General features: G+C 44.1%; 1 protein-coding gene across 7 annotated transcripts in view; it reads right to left on the bottom strand.

Annotated features, from left to right (window-relative positions):
* Positions 1 to 17432, bottom strand: part of SEC31B (SEC31 homolog B, COPII coat complex component) — a 36472-nt gene extending 19040 nt beyond the window's left edge. For 6 of the 7 annotated variants that reach the window (XM_067299985.1, XM_067299988.1, XM_067299987.1 and 3 more), the window contains exons 1-12: positions 17369 to 17432; positions 13112 to 13220; positions 12709 to 12797; positions 10980 to 11103; positions 9966 to 10161; positions 9084 to 9179; positions 7822 to 7962; positions 6715 to 6857; positions 6358 to 6457; positions 4188 to 4349; positions 2105 to 2257; positions 1182 to 1412 (exon numbers count right to left, since the gene is read on the bottom strand). In XM_067299985.1, coding sequence (XP_067156086.1) covers positions 1182 to 1412; positions 2105 to 2257; positions 4188 to 4349; positions 6358 to 6457; positions 6715 to 6857; positions 7822 to 7962; positions 9084 to 9179; positions 9966 to 10161; positions 10980 to 11103; positions 12709 to 12787 — 1425 coding nt within the window. In that variant the 5' untranslated portion in view covers positions 12788 to 12797; positions 13112 to 13220; positions 17369 to 17432. Of the gene's footprint in view, positions 1 to 1181; positions 1413 to 2104; positions 2258 to 4187; positions 4350 to 6357; positions 6458 to 6714; positions 6858 to 7821; positions 7963 to 9083; positions 9180 to 9965; positions 10162 to 10979; positions 11104 to 12708; positions 12798 to 13111; positions 13221 to 14897; positions 14922 to 17368 lie in introns of those variants that run through there. The other variant, XM_067299986.1, reaches the window with a different exon arrangement.
* Positions 17433 to 17961: the final 529 nt, after the last annotated feature.

The raw sequence follows: 17961 nt of genomic DNA, 5'->3' as shown, positions 1-17961 counted from the left end.
AAAACAATGCACTGATTTAAGACAACGGACCAACCTGAGACAGGGTGGTTGCCTGAACTCCTAGCTGGAGCTTCACAACAAAGTATTTAACTAATTGTTACAGAAACTCTCCAGGTGGGAATTTCAGACATTTCCAGGGATCCCCACAGGTTGTACACTGCTAAATGGATAGGCACTATTTGTATGCTTCAATGCGTGATTAACATCCTGGGAGGAGAATCTGTCTGTCTCAGCAGCTCTCCCAGGCAGTTCCTACTGTAGAATTGACCAAATTGTATATAGAAGAGAAACTTGTACAGTAAATAGTCAGTAGAAACTGTTCCTGCAGGTACAGAAATGATCATGCAGGGCAGTCTTTTGTACACAGTTAAGATGCTTGGTTTGTAGTTCAAGACAATCAATAGCAATGGATCCTGCATATCCTGACTGCTCTTCCAGGACCACGGGACCACCCAAATTCATTAGAACAAACAGTTTGAGGTGTCTCATCTGATGCAGCTGAACACACTGTTGCAATGACCCTTATAATGGAGACTTCTGTCACCACCCGGAAAGCACCTGGACACCCTGTTCAAGAGACTCAATTTCACATGCAAGCATCACCCTACGCAAAAGATCCCAAATTTCCCCACCCCCACCCCGCACAAACACGAGTCCATGAGTGTCTGTGCAATGCTGTCAAGGCTAAGACTCCACTAGCCCTGCCTCTTCAGAAGGGTGGTCACTTCTCACTACTGAACTCTCATAAATACCAAACTGTCAACAGAACCATCAACCTATGTAGAGCTGTAAGACAGTTCTCATGCTGTCACAGCTCTCTCCCTCATTATGAAGTAGTCTCGCTGCCCATTTGGATTTTGCCTTGAGAAATAATAGGGTAGAGCTCCACAGGTAGCAAATACAGTTTGGCTGTAGGTTGAGATGAGAAAATTCTGTTTAGCATATTGACAGGAAGCCCAAAATAGTCCACCAAAAAGACCGTTCCAACTGAAAAAATAAGGCAACCTCCAAGACCTCAACTGCCAAAGCTTTTCTTTAGATAAATAATTAATTAGTCTATCTAGTTCAGTTTAAAACCTTGAAGAACACAAATACATATAGCTACAGAGGAGCATAATGGGCACATTCCACCCCAGGAATGCAAAAGAACTGACATCTGTGTTTCTCCACAGACATACTACCTTCAGGAAGTTCCAGAGGTTCTCATCGAACTGCAGCTTGGCTGTCCGGATCTTGCCCTTGCAGTACTCGAGGAGGTTCCCTGACTGCAGGGCCATCTGCAGTTCTCTGGATCGGACCAGGAACTCTGTTTCGGTAGTGACTTGACTGATGAACACCTGGCGTGGGCAAGTCTGCTGCACTTGCTGTCCAGGAACTTTGATAAGACCAAAGGTGATCAATTTTCCCCCAAACTGAGAAGGACAAAGGGAGACACAGTAAGCATTCTTGAAAGTGAAGGTAAAAACAACTCACTCAGCTTTTCATTTGGCAAAGTTGACTCAAGTTCCAGCCACGATCACAAAGAACACAAAGAGTTGCATGTGTATGGATGTTAGCGACCCTGAAGGAGTTCACTTCACAAGCCCTTCAGCTGAAGGACTAGTAGTCCTCACCGACAACCATGACACTTGTGTATGTGCTGTCAGGCATAGCCAATTGCAAATGCCAGAGAGGCACAGAGGAAGAAATACTGTTTGGAACTGTTCTTTTCTGAAACTGACAGGCAGGTTGCACTGATTAAAAACCATAATGTGAATGGCAGGCACTAGACAGACAGAGGAAAGGGGTTGAAAATTACATACATGGATAGAAAGGAGAAAGACAGAGGAGGAGAATGGGAATGCATGTGTCACAGCCTACAAGGAAAGGATTTATGAGCTTTCCTTAGCTCCATTAACTCCTACTTATAAACTCCTATGCTCTGTTATAGGACTCTTCTTTGTTCAAAATGTATCTGAACATAGAGCAAGAGAGCTTCCTTGCATGGGACATCACGCTGCACCTTACACAGGCATTAAAAAGGTTTCTCTAACAAAAGAAATAGATTGCAACACAACAAGAAGAATCTATTGCATTTTCAGCTAAGGATGCTCCATTTACTTACTGCAAATGAAACCCCCACAGGCCTGCGAATCCACTTGGGTGGCTTTTTTAATGGCGGAATCAAGGTGGTCTGAGCTACTTGCTCCGGCACCTGCAGAGGAGGAAGGGTCTGTCCTGTGCCAAAGGGATCGAGGTTGTTGAAGGAGGAGGAGATCTAGGATCAAATGGAGAAGGGCATGAGATATAATTCCGTTCCTCTCTGTAGGGTATAAGTACATTCAACTATTGCTTAGTAATTAGTTACCCTCCTTGCTGATGAAGAAAGAGGCTATTACTTCTCTTCCTGGAGTGCCACCAAACCCCTATGTGAGAGAAACAGTATTTCCAAACAGTTCTGGAAATTATTTCTTAAGCAAGGTTCACCTTGAGAGATTTTAAAGTTTTCCTTAGCAAGATGAAAACTGCCTAACACACACTGCTTGGCCTAGCACCAGCTCATAAACACAGGAGTTACAAAATTACTTGTTTTATGCAAGGCAGCAATTGCATATGGTCAAAAGTTGCCCAGCTTATTTCTTGTTTTGCTCATAAAAGAATGCTGGGGTCTTTTGAATGCATTAGTTTTAAGGACTGTCTCAAGTTTTTATAGGGCTTCAGATGAGGTTGGTGAAATAAATCTCTTCAGACTTTCTTGCCTAGACAAGAGTGTGTCAGAAGTGGCCCCTGATCTTGATTTCTGACATTTAGGAAGTCAGTGACTATATATACACAATGCTGCTTGCAAGCGTTCACTATTTTTAACATTGTTGGCATAGACTTGATGTTTGTGAAGGAGAACCCTATTCAAGCTTGACTGGATCATAGGGCATAGGTCCAAAGAATGGCTGACTGGCATATCTGAAAGGAAGCAACGTAAGTTTGAGCAAGGTAAGGTTGCCAAACAAAGAATCACAGGCAAGGCCTAGATGCTTTGTCCTTCAAGTCACTGAGTCACTTGAGTGGAAACTAATTCTGAAACAGATCATTTCCTGGGGGAACAGCTTGTACTTAACAGATCACTCCCCCTAAACCTTAAAAAATAAATACACACTACGGAAGTACCAGGAACATCAGAATGAAGATCTTTGACAAAGACTTTCTGTCCTGATACCATGAAATCCAGAGAACAGAGAGCTTAAGAGGTCATGAACTCCCTTGTCTCTGTAACTACTGTCATCGTCTTCTACTTTTGTACTTATTTTTTATTCTATTTATCTAGGAGTTGTTCTACCCTACTACTCTCCAATTTTGAAATGTGGAAGTGTGGTGTCACATGCACATGAAGAAAATTCTCCATGGGTTATATAAATCCTTAATCTCCTATAGCTGTTGCTTCATAAAATATTTTCTGTCTCTTGCAAATCCTATGAAACTGAACTCAGTCAGCTGTAAATTACTATATAAATAACACAAACATGCTTATATATATCCTCTTAAAACCTGTATTGTAATACATTTTTTGGCTGGGAGAGAGGGAAGGAATTAAAAGGCTAGACACCAGATTAAAACTGAAATTTTAGACAAATTTTAATTTGATCAGAGTTTGGCCATGTATTTATCAGCTAAATAATGGGTTTCAGTTTCAAAATATTAACCCGCTCCAAGTTAAAGTCAACTGACTTGGGGTAAATTACTAACTGTGGTTTATATGCTACTTTTTACTCTTCTGAGCTAATAAAGGAAAATTCATTGTATTACTTAATATTGATTTATTTAATTTCAATTTAATGGCAAGAAAAGCTTGTTGCTCTAATAGCTGTGCTGCTTTAGTTTTAGTCTAGTAGTAGTAATCATAGAATATATGTATCATCAAAACTCCACTTGATTTTGGTTTTATGTACTTTAATGAATTTTACAAGAGATACTGAGAAACCTCTTTATCAAGAGGCAATATAGGCCTACAACCCTTCTGGACTTGTATGGATATTAAGTCCTCACCCAGGTAGTTTCTGGTTCTCACACACACCATACAGCAGTACATCCTTGTGGATGAGATGACTGCATTACTTAAAACCACACTGTTTCATGGGTGTGCTTCTCACACTCTCAGAAGACAGATAAAAGCTGCCAATGCCTCAAGCCCTAGCATGTCCACAGGACTTTACCTTGTCAGCCTGAGTCTTCTGTTGAGCTTCTAAACTCCCGCCCATAACAGAATAAATGTTGATCCACCCATCAAATGTGGCAGCAGAGAAGACTGTGGGGTTCCTAGGGCACCACTGGACGTCAAAGCACCACTGACTCCGAATGGGCAACTCATAAACCACCTATCGCAGAAAGAGAGAAGGCAAAAGCACATGACACAAGAATAGTCCCCTGTTCTCCCCAAATTATTTGTCTACAGCAAGTGTGTCATACTTTATTTATACCTCTCCATATATGAGTCTCTTATTTTTGCTTCTTGAAGGATATATTTGCAACATTAGAGTTGCAATGCACTGAGCCCATACAGTAGAAAGCCATGAAAAGCTGCTAAACAATATTCTGATCGTAGAATAAAATAACAAGCAACGAGTCAGTTTTGCTCTGTATTCCAAGTATTACTGTATCAGAGTGCTGTAATTGTGGCACCTGCTGTTAACCCAGGGAGACGCATCAAAAAATGATGGCCAGAAAAACATAAGCCAATAGGCAAAAAGATGTCAGGAGTAAGAACATGTAAACCGAAAGGATTGTCTGGAATAACAAACTTGATGGGAATAATGAAAGGCCACAGAAAAAAAAAAAAAGTAGAACAGCAAAAGAGGACTGTAAAAGCTACAAACGAACTACAAAAGGATATTTTAGCCAACAGGTTTCTAGTCCAGCCTTCAAAAAAATCCAAAGTTCAATTCAAGGGCCAGTCACAGACTTCCTGCATGATGTTAGGCAGCTCACTAATATAACCTTAACTTTAAACCTACAGTTTGTAAAACGGAGATTTCCTCTGTGCCTCACAGGTAAATAGTTTTCCAAGACACAGAATCCTAACTTTCTTTTCATGTTTCTGTGCCTAGGAACATGATTTGTGTTCTCTGCTCCCAAGTATATAATCTCGCATTGGCTTATATTAAAATATAGATTGCTAAAAAAAACCCAACAAAAACAAAAAACACACACAAAAAACAACACAACAAAAACAAAACAAACATTAAAAAACAGCTTACCAGGAGATCAGCCATTCTGTATAATTTCCCTGTCCTTACTGTTCAGAACCCTCCCACTTTTTTTATCACCTGAAAATTTTCTAATCACTGCTAAAGATTGGCACTAAGTCAAGAGCAGACCCATAACAATAATCTCTGCACAAATGTCTAACTTCACTTTGGACCCTGCAAATCCACAGCAGCATGCATATAAAGACAAATCACCTCTACTAAAATTGGCTTTTAAGTTCTTCTCCTAAAACACAGTGAAAAGGCTTTAGTAACTAATAGACACCAGGAAAGTTTCAGAGTCAGATTCTCTTCTAGCCACTAGACATCTGTACAGAGTGAACATCAAATCCCACGAAAACACAAGAGCAGCATTTCATGCCTTTTACAAAAATGGCTTAACTTTTTTCTATGCCTCCAAGTCAAAGGTGGTCAGTTCAGTGAAATTGTCCCATGAGATGCATTTGGCCTGGGGCTCCCAGCTGGACTTTGTTAATATTGTTAGAGTACTTTTCCCATGCTATCATCAAGATCAACTGAGTGAATTTTGTTCGAAGTTCAAAATTCAGTTTTATCCAGAAACTTAGCATTGAATGAGTAGGTGTGAGAGAAATTTTTGCACAGCCTTATTTTAATGTTTAAAACTGTTGTGATGCCTAAATATTTCACTAGATAAACACACACATGTGAAACCACTGTTCTATGGAGAAAGTTTGTACACATCTTTAGTTACATTATTCCACTCTCAATGACCCTAACAAATGCTCCTTATTCTCCTTGAGGTTTCCCCCCAGTTTTTGAATACCCTAGGAGGAGGAAGAAGAAACAAATGGACACAGGAACCACTACATATGTGAACAAAATAAGAGTAATCAAAATTAGCTGAAACTAAGTTTTAGTTAAAGCTTTCTTCCTTCTATGACCTCTATATACAGAAGGAGGAAATATCTGAGAGTCTCTGTTGTTTTCAGTTTGGACATGGACAACAACCTCATTCTCTCCAGACAGGAAGAGCGCAGAAGACAGATTGTAGGAAATGACATTGGTACTCCACAGGAATACAGAGAAGGGACACATGCATAGCATGGTACACAGCTACGCATAAAGCAGACAACATGTACTTCTAGCTGTGGTTATGTACCTCCCCCATACTTGGGTTCCAGCACAAGATCCGGTTGTCTTTGGCACTACTCAACAGCAGTTCAGGGTCAGCCTGGCACCAAGAGACAGACAGAACTCCCCTAAAATAGAGCAGAAAGAAAATAGAGTCATATTTCATACCTAACCCACTTTCTTGTCCTGTCAACAAGAAAGCAGAATACATCACGTTCGCACTTAAGCTCAAAAATGCCGGTTCTCATCTCTGCCTGAACCAGACCAATTGGTGAAACAAAGCAGCCTGTAAAAACATAATAGCTTGCCAAAGCTCAGTCTCCCAGCTGCCTTCCTTTTAAAGATGGAGATCCTTGAAAAGGCAACATGACAAGCAGGCCCTTACCTTGTGTGCCCTTCCAGCTGGCTCAAAGGAGAGGTAGCAAAACGCAAGTCCCATATTTGGATCACTGGCAAGCGGTCATCCTCAGAGGAAAGGACTAGCTGGGTTGCAACTTCTGGGTGCCAGGCCATTCCTGAGCAATGCATCTAGGGACAAAAATAGCATGGGCTGAAAATTCAGCAATGCAAGCTGGCAACAGAGCAAATGGCCCAGAGCCATGTCATTCTGCACCTAACTCTCCTAGAACGTTTGACATAAAGCAAGTCCAGCAATGTCTTGCTGTGGGAAGCAAGTATTTCTACCTTCTCTACACAGCAGAAAAACTCACTAACCCTATAGAAATTGAAGGACTAGTTCTAGGTTTATCTAGGAAGAGAGCTGTGATTGCAATTTTTTTTTTTTTTTTTTTTTTGCATTCTTTTATGAGGCAGAGGACTTGTACTCTATTCCTGCACAGGTGGGAGCCTTCCCACCTGCCTTGGATATAGAAAGATTTCCTTACACACCCCTTTATGAACTACAACTCTCCTGCTGCAAGGTCATATGAACATCTGCCTGTAGGCACAGACACACAAAACCTTAGGTCTTCCTTCTTCAAAGGATGATTTGTATCAACCACTTGGATCTTTCTCAAGGTCCAACAACTTGTAATATCTCCCGAAATAACAATTTGCTGCATTTATTTCCAGCCTTCCATGCTTTAAAATGAGCCAAATGCTGGTGTGGACTGACAGCTACAGCATGGCAACAGTATCAATTATGCACACACTCGGTCGCCTCATGCTCTTACCCAGGACAAGAACTCCAAAGGGCAAGCTAATATCTTGTTTCTATGGTCTACTTCCTCCTTGACTTCTCTCCTTCCATTGCAAACAGGGACTCCAAACACTGCTGCAGCAGCACAGAATTGCTAAAACTCAAGGATACTCTGGACAGATCAACTCTCCCCCACCCCCCCCCATAGCCTTCTTATAAAAGCCTTCCAGTTCCAAGAGGACCAACCCCAACAGCTCCCACAATAAAAACACTTCATCCCTAGAGCCTCTGCTTTGCAATCACTGAGGTGGCATGTTGCAGGCCCGTCAAAATCGCAGTCTTTCCTCCACTCACTCTGTTGCTGTGGTCACTGACTTTGATGATAGGCTCATTCTTCCTGAGGTCCCAAACCACAGCCTTGCCACTGGGGTGAGCGGAGGACAGGATATGCTGCACCTGCCGATTCCAGGACACCACACTGATGTCTTCATGAGGCTGCCAAGATAGGAAAGGCCACAGATTCATTATCCCCATACTGAGGGAACATCAATTGCAGGATTCTGTCACCAGCTGGACTAAGAGATTTGACGATCTATAGATTCCTCTCTTCAATCTCTGATCAACCAACTGGAAATGTCAGCAGCACTGACAGGAAACACTAGGGAGCAGGGGAAATCCTTTATACAGAAAGTGCAGTGGACAGTCTAATTCTGGAAAAGCTCCTTTGCATCTTGGGCACAGGTATTAGATTCTACATGTGAGTCTGCATTAGCCAAATGTGTCATACACTATTAATTCCACAGTAAAGCAACAGATGCACATAGAACAGCCTGCAATATACTGAGATCAGGCTGCAGACCAGAGAGAACATAGATATTTCTATCCTGACTCCTGGAAGAGAACTTAAATAGAAAGATGACCTTGTGCAACATTTCAAGAGTGCAGTGAGATGGACAATGAAGCACTCAAGGCTAATTCCTGTTACTGTATCTACAGCAATGAAGGAGATGGGCAAGGAGACAAATGGGAGGCTTACTGGAGGAAAACTTGGCCTGCTTTTAAGCAAGCTTACTACGATATTTCCACTTTCAGGAGCTGATTGCCCTAAATAACAGAATCAGGATCAGAAGATCAGAAGCTTCCCCTCCAAGCTCAGGAAACATTATCTGGAAATAATAGCCAAGATGCATTAAATGGCTTGCTGGCTGTGCTGGGGATATTACTATCATGAGATATGAAAAGCTTCAGCTGAAGCAGATTCATACCTCAGAGAAGGTCCAATAAGCCTTCTTAATCCGTCACACATGCCCCAGCTGAATCACAAGACAAACCAGTCAGTAACTTGATTCAAATCCACAAAGCGCTTACCCATCCATGCAATGTGCACCCTTCCAGAGCTTGACAGCCTACCTCCCTTCCCTTTACACCACTCTTTCCACCTCCCCAGAATGAGGCTGATTAGTCAGTTCTGATTCATCTTCCTCCTGAGAGAGGTCAAGACGATTCCCCCTTCAGAGAGTGAATACAGCAGGATCACTCCACACCCTCATATCATTTCACCTTGCTTACTGAGATACAAAACTGCAGGGGTCTTGCCCAGAGGAAAACTCCTTTACCTGTGACTTAGCTCCTGGTGTCATAGGCACACTGAAGTTATTCAAGTCCCAGATGAAAATTTCAGAATCATTGGCTCCAGAGGCCAAGAGGTTACTCTGTGGGGAAAGTAAAGCTCAGCTGAGTTTCCTGCTCACAGGGAAAGAGGATGGACTTCTTAAAAATAAGCATAAGCAAAAAGACCCAAAGCTCCCAAAGTCAGGCGAAAGCTGCATTTCACAGCCATTGGCAAGCAGAAAGATGCTCACCAGATTATAAGTCAAGCCCATTTCTGGTCTCCCTGCCTTCAGCTGCCCCATGATCAAGACCTGTTTTATTTTGCCTGACAAGCTACATATGCAGGTGGCTAGTGTGATTCATCATGAAACTCTGCCACAGGAGGGGAAACCACTCTCTCTGGTCAGCTGAGCTTTTGCACTACATCCTGACACCAAGGACATTCCTTCTGGGAAGATGAAGGCTTCCCACAATGGGCTGCAACCAACTCTCAATTTGTCTTTGTGCTACCTACAAGAACTTGGGCTCTGATGACTAATCGCTTATATTGCAGTCTCTTCAAGTGTGATCAGAGCCCCACTAAATTAGACACCAACTGAACAAATAACAAAAGAATCTGTGATTTCAAATGGGTAATAGTGTAACATGCAACAACATTACAAGACATTTTTTACAGAGGGGTTAACAACTTAATCAAGGTCACTGGGGAATTCAGTGAAAAAGCCATGAACAGAACTCAAATCTGAGTTCCAAACTAGTCCTGTATCACAACTACCATGCCTCTTCCGGGTTTAATCCATTCCTTCAGTTTATAAATCTGCATAAACATGGGAAAAACTCATGGTGGCTAACCTTCATTTAGTTGCAAGTATCTTAAGGCTGCATACCTGGAAAGGATTGAAATCAAGAGCTCGAACAGGGCCTGAATGCTTCTCTGTCTGCCCAATTACAGGCTCGCTCTTTGAAGCCAAGATCCGGTGTGCACTATATATTGTCAGTACTCCATTATCGCCTCCACCAATGATCACTCCAGAGGACTCAGGGGACTCATTTCCAAAGTTACCCCAGATCAGCTTATGAAACCTGAAGAAGGAGAAAATGAAGCTGGCATAAGCCACAATATTCAGTGGAAGCCAAGACACCCTGCACTACCAAGAATCACATCCATATTCCAACCTATCAAACACACATATCAGTCTGTACCTTAAATAACTATCTCCTTTTGAAGAAGACTGTGGCTCCTGCACTCAAAAAGAAATGAGCTTCCTTCCAGTGTCTTTGGAAAAGGAAGCTACAATAGAAGATCTTTTTTTCTTTTAATTAATTTATTTATTTTTAAGGAGTTTAGGGCTTCACGTGGAATTTTGTGGGTGAAATCCTCTAAGCTACACTATATGGGAGTTAGATTAGAGGACTATACTCTTTCCTTTCCAGCCTTCAGATCTGAAAAATAAGTTTATTCACTGTAAAAGCTGCTAGTTACAAATCAAGGGTAACTGTATTTTGCACTGGGTGCAAATGTCACTGTCAAGCGTCAATAAATCACCTCCTCTTAAAAAGCTGGAGGGTAGGTTTCACTCTACTGATGGTTTTTTTGTTTTGTTTCAAACCAAAAGCCCCAGCTAATTCACAGGATACAGAATGACTCTCCAGACTGACTACCATACAAGTCCTCTTAGCCTTCTCTACTGATTCAACTGCTGCACATTTGCAAACACATTAAATACCCAGCATGATTTGTCTCAAGCCAAGAATGCTCAGGTCCTTAAAGACAGAAGGTAAGCTGATTCCCAAAGATCACTTTATACCCATAAAATATAATTTCACCCTCTCTCCCTTCTTGTACTAGAAAAGCCCTTTTCAGTTCCACCGACAGATATGTCAGTATGAGCCTCTAGTACCTGTTCGAGGCAGGAAGGGTTCCTTTCTGCTTCATGTCCAGGGAGGGATCCCTGAAGTCAATCTCAAATATTTCCAAGGTGGCATTTGTACTGAAGGATGCATCCAGTTGCTGGGCAGATGTTCCTAGCAGAAGTACAAGGGGGCACTTACAAGTGGGCACTTTTCTCATAAACAGAAGACACAAAAAGAGCAAGGCTGTAGCACTGCAACCAATCTTTCACCAATGAACCAATTCTTGACTGATAGTCAACATATCCTTGGTGCTGTGCCTGCTCAAGGAGAGGACGTGTCTGAATAACTCAGATAGAGGGGCCAAAAGTTAAGACAAGACAAAGACTTTGAAAGAAATCAGAACTTCAAGAAATTCTGAGCATCCAGGTCACTGATGCAAAAATACCTTTTTCTCTTTGGGGAGATACAATTCACATATCCTCTTCCCAATAGCCACAGCCTCTGACAATAGGTCCTTATGAAATTACAAATGTAGTTGCATCATGAAACCCAGGCATAATTATGATCCCAAATATTCCTGTATGCTGGTCCCCAACCATGATCAGAAAGTCTTGATTAGACCGTCTAAACCTAGTCTACAGCAAAAGTTCTTCAAACTTAGCCACCTAAACGTTCATTGATGACGCACAGAGAGGTAGCAGTCACACAGTGATGGCTTCCTTACTTCTCCCTAGTTTACAGAATAAAAGCTAAAAATAAATTTAAGATTGCCTAATGGGACATTGCCAAGCAAATAGTCACCCAGTTACCACAGGGATGCTTCGTAACTGCCTATGGGAGGGGAAGTGCCCAAGAGACCATAAAAAAGCAGTACAAATTATGAAACTATGCAGCTTCTGATCTAAAGCAGACTGAAGCCAAGGCCTTTGGTCTAACCAAAACTCTGGCCTTATTAGAGAAATACAAAATAGACCATCTACCCCAAAAGTAGTAATGTTGCTTTTAAGGCAACAGCTGAACTTTAGTCACATTCTCCTGACTGTCAGCCCTATAAAAAAGCAAAAACAATATGGCAGCGCTGCGCAACCCAGACAGGAAACAGAGCTGGCTCATTCTCATGTTGGGTAGACAACTCAGGCCACCGGTTCCACACAGACACTAAACTCACCTACTGCCAATTCAGTGAACATGCTGACTTTGAGCTTCAGGAAATAAAAGGTTTATACTAATACTGAATAATGAATAATGTCAACAAAATGCAAATTTGAGGGTTTGCAGAAGTATTAAAAACTGAATGTAATCAGAAACAGGCAATTTTAGGAAAAAGAGATTCCTAATCTTGGACTGTCAAGCCATGTGATAGTGTCTGAAATCCAGCAAAGTGAAAGTGAGCTTAAATGGATGTGATTAGAATGAACTTTGCTCCACAGACATACCAAATAAGTAACCTTAATTCGATTTATTTTTTATAGCAAGCAGGTGTTAGAGTTCAGACACTTGAAGCAAACAGACTTAATTAGAAGCTAGATCTGAAAAGTCATGTATTCACCCTTTGAAATATCACTGTCCTTTAAGGAGTCAAAGACTGGCATAAAAATAATCCCCCACAAGTCACTTAAAAAAAAAAAAAAAAGGCTATAATATTTTCAGTATGTTGCTTCTAATTTTTCCAGCATTTATTGAAGTGGAAATTGTTAAAAGATAAGGCTGATACAACTCTACATAAACTCTCTCTGTGACTATACTTTAATTTTCTTGAATTAAGAAGAACTTTACCTGTTGCTAGGTAAACAGGGTGGTTGTTTGCTGGACTCCATGCCTGAACAGCTGTTCGCTCAATTTCCTTTAGCTTCATTTTCTAGGCTCTAGAAGAAATTTTACACAGTGGTTAGAACAGCCTGACAAAGTTAACATGAAAATAACCACCCCAGTAACAAAACATCCCCCTTAGGACTGCACTGTGAAAACAAATGGTTCTCAATAGAGAAGAATTATTTGCTGCTTCTTGAGCTAGTGAACACAGTTTTACTGGGATAAATTAGGGTATTTTAGAATTCATTAAAAAATAATCCCAGCTGTTTGATCCCAGATTTTCTTTCATACATAGCTCTCTTCTTCCTATACCCCAATTACAGGAGAGTTTCAGTAAAAGGAAGGGGATCTAAATTAAACAACATACTCAAGTCTTCAGTCCAGGCTGGTTTAAATCAGCTGCAGAAATTCATTTAAACAAACATCTTTGCAAAGCTCTAGTTGCTCTCTCTGAACAAGCTGATGTCACTGTATACCTAGACAAAAAAGAAGCAGAAAGAAATTCAGGACAGGCTAAATTCCAAGTAGCAAAGTGACGTGGCAACAGAAAACAAAGTGCAATACTATGAAGTGCCAGTTCATTTACTGTACTTTGTTCTCACTCCTTTCTCAAAAAGCCCAAAGAAAAAAAATCATTTGACTTTCTTCTTCAGTTTGTAAATGGTAGGAGAAGGTGAGTGATTCAAAAGAAACTGTTGCATTTCAATCGCAGCTCTGACAACAATTCTTTTTATTAGCTCTGCATAGATCAACTGGCACCTATAAAATGGCAACAAAGTTTCCCCATGTCACTGGAGAGGGAATAGTTAGTCAGTAATGTAGCAGGATAATTTTAAGTCAAACTTCAACAGTAGGCAGCCACGACTGCAACACTGAATATAAAAACACACTCAAATCGTTATTTTATGTAAGATCCCATTCTTGCTGAGGATAAAGCATCCAACACCTTTGGGTCCCAGGCTATGGCCAGGCCTTCTAGGCATGTCAGTAACATAAATAATATGTAATAACAATGATATTCAAACAGATGCACCATTCACAGGCTAGCAGGGTCATGCTCATGAGCAGTTCCTAAACCTTTCAAGTCTGGCTGCAGAGCAATCTTTCACCTCTAGCTAAACAGAGCTGCGAACCGTGCCTTCAGCTGATATCATGCTGAATAAAGTAAAACTGGCAGCACACCAAAACACTCTGTATCTTGACAGCTTGCTGTGATTAAACTCCCTTGGTTACTCAACGCTGTTTGCCTTAGCCAGGCTAACAGCAAAAATCACAGTTTGCATCACATGGACTTTCTGTTCAGATGCAGGGCTATAAGTGTCAGTTTTTGACAGCTTGGCCTTACCCAGACCAGAATATACATATTTATTCCTAGCCAAGTTCATAAACATAGCTTACTGTGGCCAGCCCATTGTCTGGGCAAACCATATGAAAAACAGACTTCAAAGGAGGCTTCAGTCATCTTGTGGCTTATATGAAGTTTTGGCCTCCAACCATCTGAAGTCCACAAAAAGGGGAATCTGGTTGGCATCGCTTCTTGCACTTGGACCTACTGGCTAATAACTAATACCCTTTTTAGAGTTTCTTCTCCAACATCAGTCAGAAGATAAGGACATCCTCTCTCCCCTCCATGCACTATTCTTTCATTACAGGACACACTGTTTGATTAGAATTTCTTTAATGCTTGTTAGCATTAGTCTGCAGCAGACTCTCTCAAAGCTCAAAGTACCTATTTCTATTCTCATATTAGCTTTATCCCAACTTAGCCGAGGCCCAGAGGAATCGGAACAGAACACATGTACAATAACACAAGTACTACTCTTTCCTCACACATGCTAGGAAGTGAGTGGAAAGGTCAGCTCCTCAGCATCACTGTAACAGACCTCTAAACAGACCTTATTTTCCTATCTTCCAGCACACACTTTACCTGGTACTCTCTAGAGCTCTATCAGATTCTCTTTGCCAAAAGCTTGCAGCCCCTGTTCATCTGTCTCCCACAAAAGCACAGGAACCCCTTTCCGATCTGCTTCTGTTGTCAGCAGCGGGGAACAAAACTGTGCCCAGAAGGGGCTGGAGGAACCTGTTGTCTATTACACAAAGCACTACCTGACTCCACTGATGCTGGGGAGCAGGACAGCTGGTATTTTACTTACCAGTCCCTTTCCTGCCTCTTCCTCCTCCAGTTACAATCCATCAGTCACAGGAGCTCGCTGTACATGCACGCATCACTGTTTCTTGGCTTTTGAGAGGGCAACTCCCCTGCTAACCCATCACAACTACGAGGCAATAGCCAAGAGACCACTCCCCTCACCTAAGCTAACTGGCAAAGAAGCAATGTCTTCGATGGAACCATCAGGAAATAGCTAGGTCAATGGTACCAACTGCCACGTCTTTCCCTCAATGCCAGAGTGCTTGTGGGTATGGCTAGCACAATTTGCATTTAACAGGCAAATACAAAGTCAAGCCACAAAAATGTGAAAACAGTAATGACCAGTCATCCAACTCTTCAATAGATCACAAAACATTCATTTTGCACAGAAAGTCAACACTGGTGTTCCTATTTCACAAAATTAAGTCAGCACAGAATGGAAGGTAAAGTGCCTTGCACAAGGCACCCTAGCCAGTCACAGAAAAGCAAACAAGGCACCTTTCAGGTTAGTTCCGTACTAACGGAACAATTGCAGAAGTACTGGATCATAAGTATTGAAAAGGTACAGATGTCCCTGGCCCTGAAGGCAAAGCAGCAGTAGTGCCAGACTTGAGAAGACCCACAGAAGATGCATAAGAAGCCATAAGGTCACAGAATCACACCCTCTCCTAAGCATCTTCTATCACTTCAGCTCCACTGCGGCACCTCCTCCCCAAATTAGTGGGCTCTAAGCTTGGAAGGAAAAAGAGGCCGATTTGAGTCTTACTCTTCAGAGAGAGGTGATTCTTCCATACACTGTATACCTCTATATCCAGAACCAGACTCATGACCCTTAAAGCAGAAAAAGCCCTTCTTTAGCAACCTCTTGTGGCTGCCTGACAAAAATTCACAAGCACTGCACTGTTCCATAAGAAAATTTTTAAGGCGAGATTGCCACCTGCTGTTATCTCCCAAAATAGCATCTAAGACTTCTGAGGAAGCTAATGCTTTTCTCAGGACCTCTAATTAATTAATCATGATAATCTTCCTCCTCCTTCTGCAGATAGACATCTGATTAGAGACCTAAGGTATTAACAAGCCTCAGCCCCAATAGAAGCCATGGAACAGAAGGAGCAATTCCCCGAAAGCCTCCCCTAACTATGGTTTCCTGCACAGTGTCCTTAGAAGTTAACACTGTCTGCAAAGCGAAACCCAGCAGGTCAGAGCACTCCCCGCAACTGAGGAATGGAGAGCACGCAGCTAAGTAATCAAAACTAAACACACATACTCTCAAATCATGGTGGATCATGCAGACAATGCTGACAGAAGCAGAAATTCCTCACCTATGCTAACCTGAAATACTTGTTGCTCAGAGTACATTGTCAAAAACAGCAGTCGATGTTGTATTAGCTAATTGAACCTGAGCGCTGCCATGATAATCATCCCTGGCATCACTCCAGTAAAGTTTTCTCTCTCTTTCACCACCCAAATACTGTCAATCTGAAATCCCTTCCTACTGACTTCCCCAATCTTCCCGTTGCCATTGGGCACCCAAGCGTTCCTCTTTGAGTAATTCCTGCCGATGCTGGACTTCCAACACAGCACTCAAAGGAAGCTGGTAGCCTGATCTCCCTTTGCTGAGGGGGAACCCTGGGCAGCAGGACAGAAATGACTTGTCCGAGGTCATCCAAGAGACAAATGGCAACCCTAAGAATTAAAAGATGCCTCTTAGCCATGACACAGTGGCTAAGAAACAAACTGTCCTACAGCCTCCATATCCCAGCATCAATTTAAAGCCTTCACACTACCCCTCCCCTTTGCACTGATCTGACACTCCCCCTTCTCAGTCCTGCAACACCCTCGTCAGCCTTTTTTCCTACGTGCGTGTTATAAACCCAGATTACAGCAGGCAGAGAGAGGCTAATCTCAGCTAATCACTGGCGTTTGCAAGGCGGGGCTGCGCAGGGCGGGGTAGGGCTCAACGCGCTCCCGCATGACAGCTACTGCGACACATGAAGAGGCTTCTTTCGCCGCGAGCACACGGAGGCGCGATCGCCCCGCGCCACGGCGCTGCCGGCCCGCGCGCCTACTCGGGCTGCCCCGCACGGCGGCGCGGAGGGCCGGGCCCGGCCCTCGGCGGGAGCGGTGACCCAGCACCCGCGGGGCCGCTCGACGCGTCCCGGCCGCGCCCGGCCCCCCGCGGCGCCAGCCCGCCCCGCTCCGCGCCCGCCGCTGCCGGGGCCGCCCCGCTGGCTCCGGGGGGCGGGGGCGGGGACGGGACGGGCCCGGCGGCAACGTCCGGGGATGGGGGGGGTGGGGAAGGGCCTCCGGCGCCGGGGCGCTCGCGGGCAGCGGGGCCTGCGCGGGGGCGGGGCCCGGGCGCGCAACCCCGCGGCCGGGGGGGGGCCGGGGGCGCCAGCCCGGAGGGAGCGGCCGCCGCCGGTGGGCCCGAGGGCGGCGGGGGAGGGGGAGGCGGAGGCGGGCCGCGGCCCTTACCGGCTCCCGGGCCGTCCCCGCCGCGCCGCGCCGCCGACCCGAGCCCCGGCAGCTCCCGCAGCTGAGCCCTCGCGACGGCGGCCGCCAGGAGCCGAAAAGGCGCCGTCCGCGAAGCGCCGCCCGCGACTCCGCAGGCAGCGGCGGCCCCGCCCGGCCTGACGGGCCTGGTCCCGCCCCGCCCCGCCCCCCCGCGGGGGGACCCGCCCCCCTCGCTGCGGGCCGCGAGCCGTTACGGGGGGCCGGGAGCCGTTAACGCGCCGCCGCCACCGCCCTCGTGCGGCCCAAGCCGGCCCTGCGGGAGGACAGACGGCGAGGAGAGCAACAGCGGAAGTTCCTCAGTTTGTTCTTTTAGCCCTTAAAGCCTTCTAGTGTGCACATGAAATATACCTATGCTAGCGCATATATGAAATACCGAGGGCATTTCACAGCTGACGGCAGGCAGCCCCTCTGACGCCAGCCCAGGAACGGGGGCTGTTTTGGGTCTCCTCTATAGTTTACAGGTATGTTGGGTTTCCGGGTGGTACTGCCATAGCCCTATAGCATCACCAGGGAGCAGAGGGGCTTCAGCTCTCTGCGTGGGTTTCACTGTCATT

Source organism: Apteryx mantelli, chromosome 7 (assembly GCF_036417845.1).
Source record: "Apteryx mantelli isolate bAptMan1 chromosome 7, bAptMan1.hap1, whole genome shotgun sequence".
In the NCBI taxonomy this organism is placed as follows: domain Eukaryota; kingdom Metazoa; phylum Chordata; class Aves; order Apterygiformes; family Apterygidae; genus Apteryx; species Apteryx mantelli.
This window is presented reverse-complemented; position numbering and strand designations above follow the sequence as displayed.